This window comes from Populus trichocarpa, chromosome 11 (genome assembly GCF_000002775.5).
Source record: "Populus trichocarpa isolate Nisqually-1 chromosome 11, P.trichocarpa_v4.1, whole genome shotgun sequence".
NCBI lineage: Eukaryota > Viridiplantae > Streptophyta > Magnoliopsida > Malpighiales > Salicaceae > Populus > Populus trichocarpa.
The window spans coordinates 13892308-13904320 of record NC_037295.2 but is presented as its reverse complement, the minus strand read 5'-3'; the positions used below and the strand labels follow the sequence as shown (position 1 = coordinate 13904320).

General features: G+C 30.8%; 2 protein-coding genes across 3 annotated transcripts; one reads left to right on the top strand and one right to left on the bottom strand.

Moving 5' to 3' along the window:
- Positions 1–4870: 4870 nt before the first annotated feature.
- LOC7472345 (tubby-like F-box protein 7) lies at positions 4871–10989 on the bottom strand. Of its 2 annotated transcripts, XM_024611457.2 has the most exons (5): positions 10557–10989; positions 9426–9513; positions 6071–6200; positions 5055–5623; positions 4871–4912 (listed from the first exon to the last, which is right to left on the bottom strand). In XM_024611457.2, coding segments are annotated over exons 1-5 (1134 nt in total). In that variant the 5' UTR covers positions 10902–10989; the 3' UTR covers positions 4871–4910. The 2 variants fall into 2 exon arrangements, with proteins under 2 accessions (XP_024467225.1, XP_002316855.2); XM_002316819.4 differs by having other exon boundaries at positions 4871–5623.
- LOC18103361 (uncharacterized) lies at positions 7167–8052 on the top strand. The gene has a single exon (XM_024611458.2). It carries the CDS (start codon positions 7217–7219, stop codon positions 7754–7756), a length of 540 nt encoding a protein of 179 aa, XP_024467226.1. The 5' UTR covers positions 7167–7216; the 3' UTR covers positions 7757–8052.
- Positions 10990–12013: the final 1024 nt, after the last annotated feature.

Here is a 12013-nt window from a genome sequence, read left to right as displayed (position 1 = left end):
ACCAAAATCATCCCAAAAACCAAAAAACTTCCCGAGCCTAGATCTAGACTTGTAAGCAATTTCAAGGCACAAAAACTAAAATTCTCTTTACCAAATGAAATCCTTTGACATAATGTTCGACCATTTTGGTAGTAAAAATTAATGTCAACATTGTTTTTTTTTTTTTTATCGTTAGAATTCAACGATCTTTTTTTCTCTCCTTTCTCAAACTAAGAGCTAAAAAATAAAAAAAATAAAGTTTGTACCAAAACTAAATTGAAAAAACATTGAGGGGCTGAATATGTATGATTTGTAAAGTTTAAGGACTAAATTAAACTTTTTGTATGAATTTTGACCCATCACTCATTTGTGGTGACTTTTCTACTTTGGTTTCATGTCTTTTAATTATATCTTTAGTCAACAAATTTGATTCAATTGTTCTTTAATTTAGCCCCAAAAAAATATAATAGGACAAAAAACATTTGAGGACCAAATATAAAAAAAATAAATAAATTAAATAGTAAGTTCACAGTAAAATGTGTGGGAGAGAACCGTCCACGTGTACACAATGTTATAGTGACACCTTTTAAATTTACCACTAATAATAATTATTTTATTTAATTTCTGGTTGTTCTTTTTCAATAGAAAATCAAAAGCCATGTTCATTTTAAAAAAATAAAGATAATTTAAAAAAATAAATCAAAAGTTCATCAACATTGATAAAAAAAAGCTATAAAAAATTATATTGTTTATATTTTTTTCTTATTTGAAAAACAGTTGAAAAACTGTGAAGAACTTCTAATTTTTTTTTTCCAAATCTAGTATAAAAATCTATTGTGATAATAATATAGTTTTGGATGGAAAAATATTGCATTTGAATATGAAGTTTTAATTATTATTTTAATTTAACTTTTTTAAAAAAAGAAATTGGAGTATTATTTTGTCTTTGAATAGCTACTAGTAACAGTGGACGTGGGATTGATAATAGAGCCTAAGCATAACTCAATCCTGGGAGATTTTCTTTAATCCGTCTATTGGTTAATTTATTCAAAGTCATTTTGAATTTTAGATTAAATTGAATTTAGTTTTTTAAGTTAGTTTTTTTAGGTTAGAAAAAAATCAAGGGTGTCAATTCTATTTTAATTGGTGTTTTTTTATTGGAACGATAAATCTATATTCCAGAGTATTTTAGTGTTCTCTAAGGTCATGTATACTCAAAGCGCACGCGCATATATAAAATTCAAGATATTAATTTAATATGTTTAGAAAATGAAAAATGCCATTACATTCAATAAAAACTTCTTCTGAAACCAATAGCCCTAATTATCAAAGAAACCAGTGGTGGGGCAGCCACATTCCGGCTAAAATACCACCATCGATCACCCTTACTAGCCACATTTTACTTTTAAAGGTATATTCAACACTTCCCCTTAATTAATTTCATGTAATTTATGCTGATTTTATTTTATTGAATGTTAGGGTTTTAAATTAGAAATTACTATAATTGATTTATGTTTAATTAGTATTAATTATGTTATTTAGTGAATTAATAAAATTATGGAGAATAAATGTTAGTGTTGATTTAGTTAAATTATGGATTAGGTTAATTAGATATATTTTTAGTTGATAGTTAGGTTATTTTGTTAAATAATCAATTATTTTATGTTGTTGTTGATTGTGAATTAATAAAATTATGTGTTTGCAATGTTAGTGTTGATTTAGGTTAAATTATGGATTATGTTAATTAGATATATTTTTAGTTGATAATTGATGCAGCTTGATTAACCCCAAGATATTAATAAATTAGAATTGTGTTTTGTTGTGTTATTTGAGAGAATACTTGATAATTTAAGAATATTATGCTTCAATGGTAGTATCTCCGACAATGGTATCACTTATAATGGAGAAAGCTATAAATTTTTAATTGTAACATCAGACATGTTCCTTAACAAATTATCGAAAATGTTATGTGATCGATTTGGTTGAAATATGTTTGAAATAGAAGTTGAAATTACTTGTAGGATGTTACAAACCAGAGCTAGTCAAACTCATTATGTCGTCGTACCAATTTGTAGTGACAAAAGTGTGAATTCAATGTTTGAGTTTGCAAGGATCAATGAGATTAATATGCCCGAACTCTACTTGAATAGTAGACATAGACGAAGAAATTCTTCCAGTATAGAGTTGACCCGGTTTTCAATAAACTTTCAAAGAACCACACAGGCATTACAAGCATTTGATCTATCTAGGTTAGGTGATAATGCTAGTTGACAAGTTTTGGTGCAGGAAATTGTAATACGAAACCTTAGTTGGGCATGACATCTGCTCTATATTGCTAGAAAATTGGTTTTTTGTGATTGTGTGAATTGCTTTTTTTTAGGGGGGTTGATGACAAAATAATCTATCACAGGATGTCTATGTTAAAAGAGTTATATATACCATCTACAACACGTGAGTTGCAGATGGCATCTACTACTCGCATGTTGTAGATACCAATTGCAACACTCTCAATTGTACTAGTTCCCTAAATTATTTTTACGCCTGTGTTATTTTACAAATATTTTTCTTAAATGTACTAACTTACCAAAACACTAATGTGAAATTTATCTAGCTTTGTCCCCCAACATAATGATAGTAATAATGGTAGTTTGCATTATTATAAAATGGAATATATTTTATTGATAAATAGTAATAAAAGTTATTATTCAGAATGGAATGAATGAAGTAAACTCAAAATATATCTCGTCTTGAATTTGGTTGAGAAATCTAAAATGACTTAAGATCTTGAGTAAGATGAAATTTATTTTATTTTGTTTTATTTTTTTAAAATGATATAAGTATATTGATCATTCGGAGTAAAATGAAACGGAATTGATAATTATGATACAATACAAGTACCTTTAATTATTTTTTATTAGAAAAAAGTCTTTTTGTTATTTTGAATCTTAGAAGACAAAATAGAAACACAAAACGTGTTATGAAAGCATGTGATATGGAAAAAAAAAAAAAAAAGTTAATGCACGGAAGATAGTTTGCGATATTCCAACAAAAAGATTGAAGTTATTAAGTTCATTTTGATTCAAAACTTTGGATAAATTATGCTATAATTGGGGTAAAGACATTCTTAATCTCACGGGGATAAAGAATTACAATATATATTAAAATACCTAGGTAAAATGCTATAGAAATCCACATTAACCCTTTTTTAAAAAACAATTCCTCAATTTTTTTTATTCAATTACAGCCTTTTATGCTTAAATTAATATTTAATTTACTAAGAAAAGAGAAAATTCAATAAAAAAGGAACTAAAGTGTAAAATAAAAAGAAATTATATGAAAAATCTCAAATTCTTAGTGTCAATTTGTTTCATTTAATAATGAGAGTTTAATAAGTAAATCTTATGAAACTCAGGAAATAATTAGTGATATTTTATTAGTTCATCTTCAAAAAAAAAAAATACAAGAAGAAGAGAAAATAAAACTTATGAACCATAAAAACCGATAAAAATATCCCCGCTTAATATTTATCTTTCCTACTTATATATTTTTTTTTTTTTCATGTAAGCACAAGAAGTAAATAATCAGATGTTACTATTTATTTTTTGAGTACTATAAAATCTTTTGTTCGATAATAACGGTTTTGAACCTTCACCTTGCTTGATAAAGTAGATACGGATAGATAAAATTTTTTTTTTGTTGGTTGTAATAATTTTTTATTATTTATATTTAATCTTTAGACCATGTTTATAATAAAATCATAATTTAGATAATCATTAAACATTAAATATAAGTGATTAAACCTTTAAGAATAGGTATGAGAAAAATTAATGAAACAAATATAGTTATAATTGTTGATAGGGAAGATCAACAAAGTGCAAAAACCACAATCGATCTACAAACTCAATGAAGATCATCTTAAACCTTTAAGGAGAACATTTTTAAATATAAAAAGGCATACCTCTGAGGAACTAACAAAAAAATGGTGGTACGAAACTCAATTTATTTGATTGAAAAACTATGATTTAAAATTCTAATTTGTTACAACCTTGGAGAAGATATAATTATACGAATGAACAATGAAAACTTTAATACTTAATCTCTAAGTTTAAACTAAATAGATTTATTTTTTAAAATACAGAATTGACATTATGATTTCCTTTAACTTAGAATAAGTAAAATATAATCTTTTGTAATTCTGGAATAATTACTTAATTTCTATTTAGAAATAATTGGTTGATGAATATTGTTATAATTGATATAAAATGAATTTTAATTAGTTAAATAGAGATTATAAAGGATCTCTAGATTGAAGAGGTAAACTTTCTCAAATTAGAAGCCATTAAGCTTGGATTAAGAAATTTCCTTCACAATGATTCCAAACTAAATAAAATAACTTTAGAAAATAATTTATAATTGGTTGATAATTTATTAAGAGTAAACTTTTGAAGTAATAAGAAATGTATTGTATATAGAATTTTACACTAATGGTAAGAATAATGAAAGGAAGAAGAATATTACTTTTAGAATGTAAGAATTAAATTAGAAAACTAAATGATATAAAATCATATGGAGAAAGGGCTTGAACATTTCTGTAAAATTTGAGTTGTCATGAAATGTACTAACTTTTTAAAAGATTAAATTTGATATAATCAATATATAACAGGATATTTTTGAATTTTTCATAACTTCTAGACGATAATTTCTGCTCAAAACATAAAAAATACACTTTTTTAGAAATCAAGCTAAATTTCTATTTTCTATGAAACAAACAGGGTCTAAGACAGTCTTGTGTTTCCTTTCTGAAGAATGATTTGGTATGCTGTTGAAGATTACCTTATGGATGCACACAATTGCTCTCAAGTGCTTTAGTGAAGAAAGCAGAGACCAAAGATTGGAAAAGAGAAATTGCTGGGAATGGAAAATTTTGAAACTCCTGTCATGAATGCATAACATTTACATCATTGGCTTCTTCCAGCTAAACAGCATTTGTAGAAATGATTTGAACAGGACTGATAACAAAACATGCAGAGGAATCCTAATTTCAACATCATAATAATAGCATATAAATTACTCACATGCCAGTTTCGTGCCAAAGCTAGTAAGGCATATGGCAAATGCTTGAAAAGCTGAGAGTGGCAGCCTATAATCCATGGTGAAAGTATCTTCGCCTACCTTCCCAAACTGGAGGAGGACAGTATCCTCATCTCCTCTCCCTCCTGGCTGGCTTTGGTCCATAGTTGCAACTAGTTGAAAGTTCTTCACTGATGCTACCGTTACCCGACCATGGAAATTCAAGCACCAACATTGCAAATGCTCATGCCACCTTGGGGCTTTGTTCCGCAAAACTGTACAACCAGAAGAAGCAGACTCCAGTCCATTCATCTTCGAATTGTCAAGAATTTTGTCATTGATTGTTTCTTGCAGCACTGGGCACTTGAGTGAGCAAACCATCCTCCTTGGACCTCTAGATTTCAAGAGATTAAATTTATAAGAGACCTGCCCAACCTCAAAATTGCCTGCTGGAACTTGAGGGCTTATTTGCTTGCTTGCAAATCGCCGGCTAGCTCTGCTACTCGAGGGCTTTGCACCACTGTGTGGTGGCTGGCTGTCAAAGATTGTGAAGTTGGTACCGAGGAAGTCCGAACTGCAATATTTAATGTTGAAAATGGAATTATTTTCATATGACTTGTTACATTATCACTAATTATCCCAAAGCCCTCATCTTTTTATATTATTTTTGTAAGACTCTAAACTAGGTATTGTTCCAAATCAGATCCACATTACTTCTTCAATGAAATGCCATGTATTCTGAATCAAAAGATAAATGATCTCAACAATTTGAGGAAAAAAACCTGAAAACTAGATTGTCCCAGCACTGTAATTTATGTGAGCGCAAAGCATGACTATGAGAATAAACAATACCATACTTAAAACGAGTAAAAGTAAAATGCGATGTAGATTCTTAGCAACTGTGAGTAAATGGTTCCTAAACACCCCGGCACAAATTGCTGGGAAGTGGTAGCTATATCCAGGAAGTGCATTATTTTGAAAACAACAAACCAGAACTTGTTTTGATACAAAAATACCTTACCTTAACTTTCCAACATAAGCATTACTTCCTTGGGATAATTCATCAGCATCGAGTGAGATGATATACTCTGTGTGAGCACCTTGCCTATACCTCCGTGCTGCTAGAAGAAACTTCCCCTTATCCATAAATGCTAGTAAGAAAAACAGAAGAGAATAATGAGCCAAAGCTCAATTGTTTTACATTATGTCAGTCAAATGATGCGGCCAAAAGTTTTTGATGACAAACCGAAATCTAGCAATGGAAAACCAGCAAGTAAGACTAGAACATAGTTTGCAACTCAAAGTTTACAAACTTCAGTGAACACTGCATACCAAATCTAGCAATGGAAAACCAGTAAGTAAGACTAGAACATAGTTTGCAACTCAAAGTTTACAAACATCAGTGAACACTGCATACCAAATCTAGCCATTCATTATTAGCTTTATCATTCGGTATTGCTTTTTTGCTGTTCAGTATTGCTTACTTGCACCTCAAATTGTGTATCTTTCCATACATGGCTTACAACATCCTTCAAATGATTATTTCCATAATTACCAAAAGCAAGAACAATAATGTGAACCACTGCTGTAACAGAAAAAAATTGAAACCAGTATCATTAAAGAAATCTGACTACAATTCCAATCTAATTTTCTCCAACCAAACATTTTCATGATTTACTTTCCATATGTGCTTGAGAAACCAGTACCTGACAGAAAAATTATACTTTGTTTTTTTACTTTACATTTTGCTTGAGCACCAACTCTTCGTGGTGGAAGTTCCAGAATTTTTCAATAGAGCAGCAATGAAATTTCTAATACAAAACCCGTGTTGATTGATACAATCTAAACATGTCTTTGCACGCAACAGTTTCTGCTATGACAGAGTCTGTCACAAACTGCCCCTTAAAAGTACACAACTTGCCAGATTGCTACATCCTATCACATGATGATGAACACAGAAGGAATATTTCAAGTTAGAGATCCTATGATGCAGACAACAAAAGAAGCCAGATTAATGTATTTTTATATACAGTGGTATTTCTGTAATTTTCAGATTTGCTAGAAAATCTGGAAAAATTATCTAGATCTATGCCTTGTTTGTTTCCAGGAAAATGAATTCCTGGAAACCATTTTCCTCACTTTCCCATGTTTGGTGAACATAAGGAAAATGGGTCAAAGGAAACTCAATTCTGGTCAAAGGAAAAAAAGAAGCTTTATGATAGGAAAGTGTTTTCCTTTTTTTATTCTAAGGAAAACACTTTCCCATGAAACACCTCTTCTTTGCCTCGTCTTCATCTCCAAAAACTCTGTTAGCCTCTTCAGTGATAACATTCACACTAGCAAGCCACTTTACAATATCAAAATAGGAAAAGTCGTTTCACTTGCAGAGGCTGCCAAAGGGTCATTTGTCTTCCAGCAGGGGAAGCCATGCCCATATCAAGCCCGTCAGCATAGACTGGTGAGTAATTGCTTATCCTGTGGCAAGATTGTCTGCGAACAAGAAGGAGAGGGGCCTTGCAGTTTCTGCGGCGCCCTTGTGTTAAAGGAAGGAAGTACGTATGCTGGTCTTGAAGAAAGCATGGCTCCTACATCAGATGCTGAATTTGCAGCTGAGGCTTATTCTAAAAGGCTTGTGGAGTATGATAACATTCACACTACCTGTGTAGTTGAATACACGAGTAACGGAGCGTCTAATGAGAACAATTAACAGTTCCACAACTGTGGATGTCAGGGAACCAAGGATCTCCATAGCCAATGTTCTGCCTTTGTTTAGCAGCCAAACCACAAGTAAAGGATGATCACTACTGCGATATTTGAAAAACTATGGAGATGGATGTAGCAGATAAAATGAGTGAAAGAATTTGCTTAGAGCAACTGCAGAGAGGCAGGGAGGCTAGGTTAATTTGTGAAGTCAAGTCAAGCAATTATATTCAAGTAAATATAACCCCAATGACATATTCCATTAATTTATTAATAAATTATATTATAAGTGATTTAATATTTATATTTAATATTTTTCATATATTAGATAAATTTTTTTAAAAAATTAATTCACTAATAAATTATTTTCCAGTTCATTTTCCATAACATAACCAAACACTGGAAAGTGCTTTCCAGTTCATTTTCCATTACACTACCAAACATCGGAAAATACTTTTCCGGAATTCACTTTCCCCGGAATTCATTTTCCAAAAGGAAACTACTTTCCTGCAAACAAACGGGGCCCTAGGTTATTTTCTATTTAGTATTTTTTTAGTTCTCAAGTAATTATCCTTTTTAGGTTTTTCCTATTCTAAACAGATTTCTTATATAGAAAACAAGTCCTTATTGTATCTCTATATAAAGGTTATGTAGTCTTTCAATATTTTATTTACAGTTTATTAGTAAAATTACAGCAATTTGCTTTTGATTGTGTGAGTCAATCTTCCTAGGTGTGAAGCTTAGGATTTTTTATCCTCTAGGTGTGACTCCTAGATAACCTATTAGAGTAACTCTAATAGTTTCTACACATTTCAGTAAGTTAAATCCTATATTCCAACCATCAAATAACCTCCACTGAGTTTCTAAACATCCACGCATTCAAGTCCATCTAATCTTAACAATGAAAAGATCAGCTCAAACCATAAAATTACCATTGACATCACTTTTCACAACCTCTAAAAGTCAGATTCTGAACAGCCCCTAGGCTGTCCTGCATCATCCTGGGTATAAAACGTGAATTAACAGATGAAGAACATGCATAATTTGTCTATTTGACAAAATTTGGAAAAACATATCACAAAGTTATGCCAGGGCCATTTACTAACAGATTTTTGAAGAAATATATCTAACAAGATTTCATGTTTACATAAGAAACATTTGATCCAAGTTTCCAGGCACAGTTACAAATTTATGTTGAACCATTGACCATCATGAGGCACTTCTTAAAACCATACACAATTGATGAAACCAAAAACATTTTATCACCCATGGTTTACCACCAGACAACTCCATATTCGAAAGTTTTTTTTACCTTTTCTTTTTTTTTTCCTTCTACTTTTTATTTTTTAAAATTTGATTTAACATTACATGCTAGTCAATATATAGGTGAGACACCTTAATCAGTCAAGTTTATTATATTGACAAGAATACTTGATATCAAATAAGGACTGAGTCAAGTTGATTCGAATAAGCATAGGGTCACAATCAATTACATCTACCTAGACAAAAGTCATCCTACAAGTTGACAAAATGAATCATGTCTCTTTCATCTTTGGTACAAGCAAGTCACATGTCAACGATTTACTCAGTCAAACTAATTAGCTGCAAAAGTGTATAGAAAGATCCTCCGCACATCTTCATAATTTGCAAAAACATGTCTACCGATATATACTTACATGGAGTAAGAGCAAGATATAGGTAAAATGTTGAAGTCTTCTTATTTCGTTTAATAAGACACTGATGGGGCAAGTCACGTGGACCTGGCTGCATTTACAAATGAAAAGAAAAGGAATCGTCAATTTCAAAATTTGCAAACATAATTGATCAGCAATTGCAGCAAGTCACGCAGCACAGATCACGAAGCTGAATAGAGAATCCAAAAAGTGACAAGATTACCAGATATTCATCTTGCACAGAAATGAAAAATGTCAAGAAAATGATAGCCTAAAAAACACAAACATAATTTGAAACAGGGCGTCAATTATTCTGCCGGAATCATTTCTTAAAAACCAAGTCACATTTCAGCTCAACTAGTTATATGAATATATCTTGATTCCAAATTTACATGTCAGTAAACCCTGCCTTGTCTATTACCATATCTACTAATGGATATTTGATAAGAATATCTCCAAAATCTTAGGCAAAAGAATGATCCCATCGATATATATATAAAACACAATTTCCCAGATGGAGACCCAACCAAAGTGGCATCTGGGAAGTAGTAATCGATGACAATGTCCTCCAGCATTTTCTAAAAAATGGTTGTTTTCAATTTTCCGAGATTCAAACCCACAAGCAGGTCGTGAACCTACAACTTTCACCAATGCAAATATCAATAGCCCCCCTAATATATCAAAAATCTCTAAGCATAGATGGATATTCTAAAATGCAATTCCTTAAACACAAAAGACTATATTATCATATTGTGAAACCATAGAAGCTGGATTAACCAATTGTTAGAACCCAAAAACTAATAATAATTCAAACCTTTATATTATAACTGCTCAAAAATCAAAGTTATTTGCTTTCTACAGTTGCATCCAAAATTTAAATTCTTGGGTTTTTCATTTTCCACAAAAAAAAAAAATGCACAACTTAATAGCATTGAAAGAAAAATTAAGGTAAACTATGGAGTACAATTAAAACAAATTCACAAAATCTTAATCCCTACATCCCCAATTACTTCAACCAATTTAATTAAATACTCCAATTATCTTAAACCAAAACCTTCATTACCAAATCCAATCACAATGACAGAATATTCCTTGAATAAATAAAAATTCACCAAAATAAATAAAAAATCTGACCTGTTTAAGGCAAGAAGGGAAAGTAATTTTGCCAGGACTTGCATTATTAGTACTACTACTACTATTAGGAAGAGACTTGACGATGTCTTTGGTAACATCTCTCCATTTCTTACAAACACAAGCACAAGCGACGACGCTTTGTCTCTGAGGCCACCGATCCTCACTCTCCTCAACTCGTTTTATTATTTCTCCTAACAGCTCAGGTAACATACTCCCCCACCCATCCGACTCAGCCCATAACTCACCACCGAGTCGCCCCGATTCCACTGCATTTCGTTCGTTTCTGTTCTGGTTATTAAAGGATCTCGAGAACCTTCGCGATAAAATCGATCTTCTCAGCGACATTTTAAGGCAGAAAGAGAGGGGGGGGGTGTCTGCCTCTTTGTTTTCGTTTTTATGAGTGTTTCCGTCTTCAAACTTTAAAAATAAAAATAAAAAGGAAAACGGAGAGGGAGATAGACAGTTTATATTTGGTTAAAATTATTATGGTTGGAAACGAAAACGGTTTATAAAGTGACGTGGCTGTATGATTTTCACTTAGACAGACGAATGACAGATGTTAGATTTGAAAAGGTGGCGCGGCTGTATTGGTTGAAGGGAGATGGGGACATGAGACTAGTGTGATTAGAAAGTGAAAGGTCAAGCGATGGTGATGGAGGTAGGAATTTTTTTGACTGGGTCTGAAAATTAAGCAGAAAGGGACAGTAAAAGCGGAAAACTGTGGTTTTTACGGTGTTTGTGTGGGGGCGGTTTAGAATGGTATTTCAAACGGTTTTTTTAAAAACAAATTATTAAAATTAATTTTTTATATATTTTTAAAATTATTTTGATGTATTAATATTAAAAATAATTTTTATAAATAAAAAATATACTATTTTAATGTATTTTAAACATTTTAAAAAATAATTATTACTATATTTCCAAACTCGTATTATTTTTACTTTATTAAAAAATATTTTTTGATATAAAGTTATTATTTAATTATAGATTATTATTAATTATGAGTTTAATTACGTGAAAAGCATGTGATTTATTCTTCTTTTAACTTTTGTTGAAGCTTAAAATTATTAAAATTATTTCAATCTTTAATATAACCGGGGCAAATTTGTTTGTCTAAAAGGGGAGATTCGGATTAAACTTGCAGAAAATGATAGTATATATGGACAATGAGCCACGTATGCAACAAAAATATTCTCTATCTATTACGATAAAGTTTGCAACTTGATGAATGGGATAAATCTGTCTTATGCTGTCCAAAACTGTCCTCCAAATCTTGGCTAAAAGTTAGTTTCAAGACAAATAAATAAATAAAAATTGGATTATTTTTGAAATTTCACATAGTTTGAATTCATAACATTTTCTACTTCAAAATTAATTTTTTTTATCAAACATAAGGAGAGCATGATGAAATTTAAATACATAGAACTAGTCATTCTGTCTCCATTTTATGAGACTTT

Bases quoted from the DNA above. Each gene is read 5' to 3' on its own strand.
- LOC18103361 (XM_024611458.2), top strand. From the start codon at position 7,217: ATGGGTCAAAGGAAACTCAATTCTGGTCAAAGGAAAAAAAGAAGCTTT.
- LOC7472345 (XM_002316819.4), bottom strand. From the start codon at position 10,901: ATGTCGCTGAGAAGATCGATTTTATCGCGAAGGTTCTCGAGATCCTTT. The intron at 9,514-10,556 runs GTCAGATTTTTT...TTGTAAATGCAG, and splicing joins TCCCTTCTTGCCTTAAACAG to CCAGGTCCACGTGACTTGCC. The intron at 5,624-6,070 runs GTAAGGTATTTT...TAAATATTGCAG, and splicing joins GCTTATGTTGGAAAGTTAAG to TTCGGACTTCCTCGGTACCA.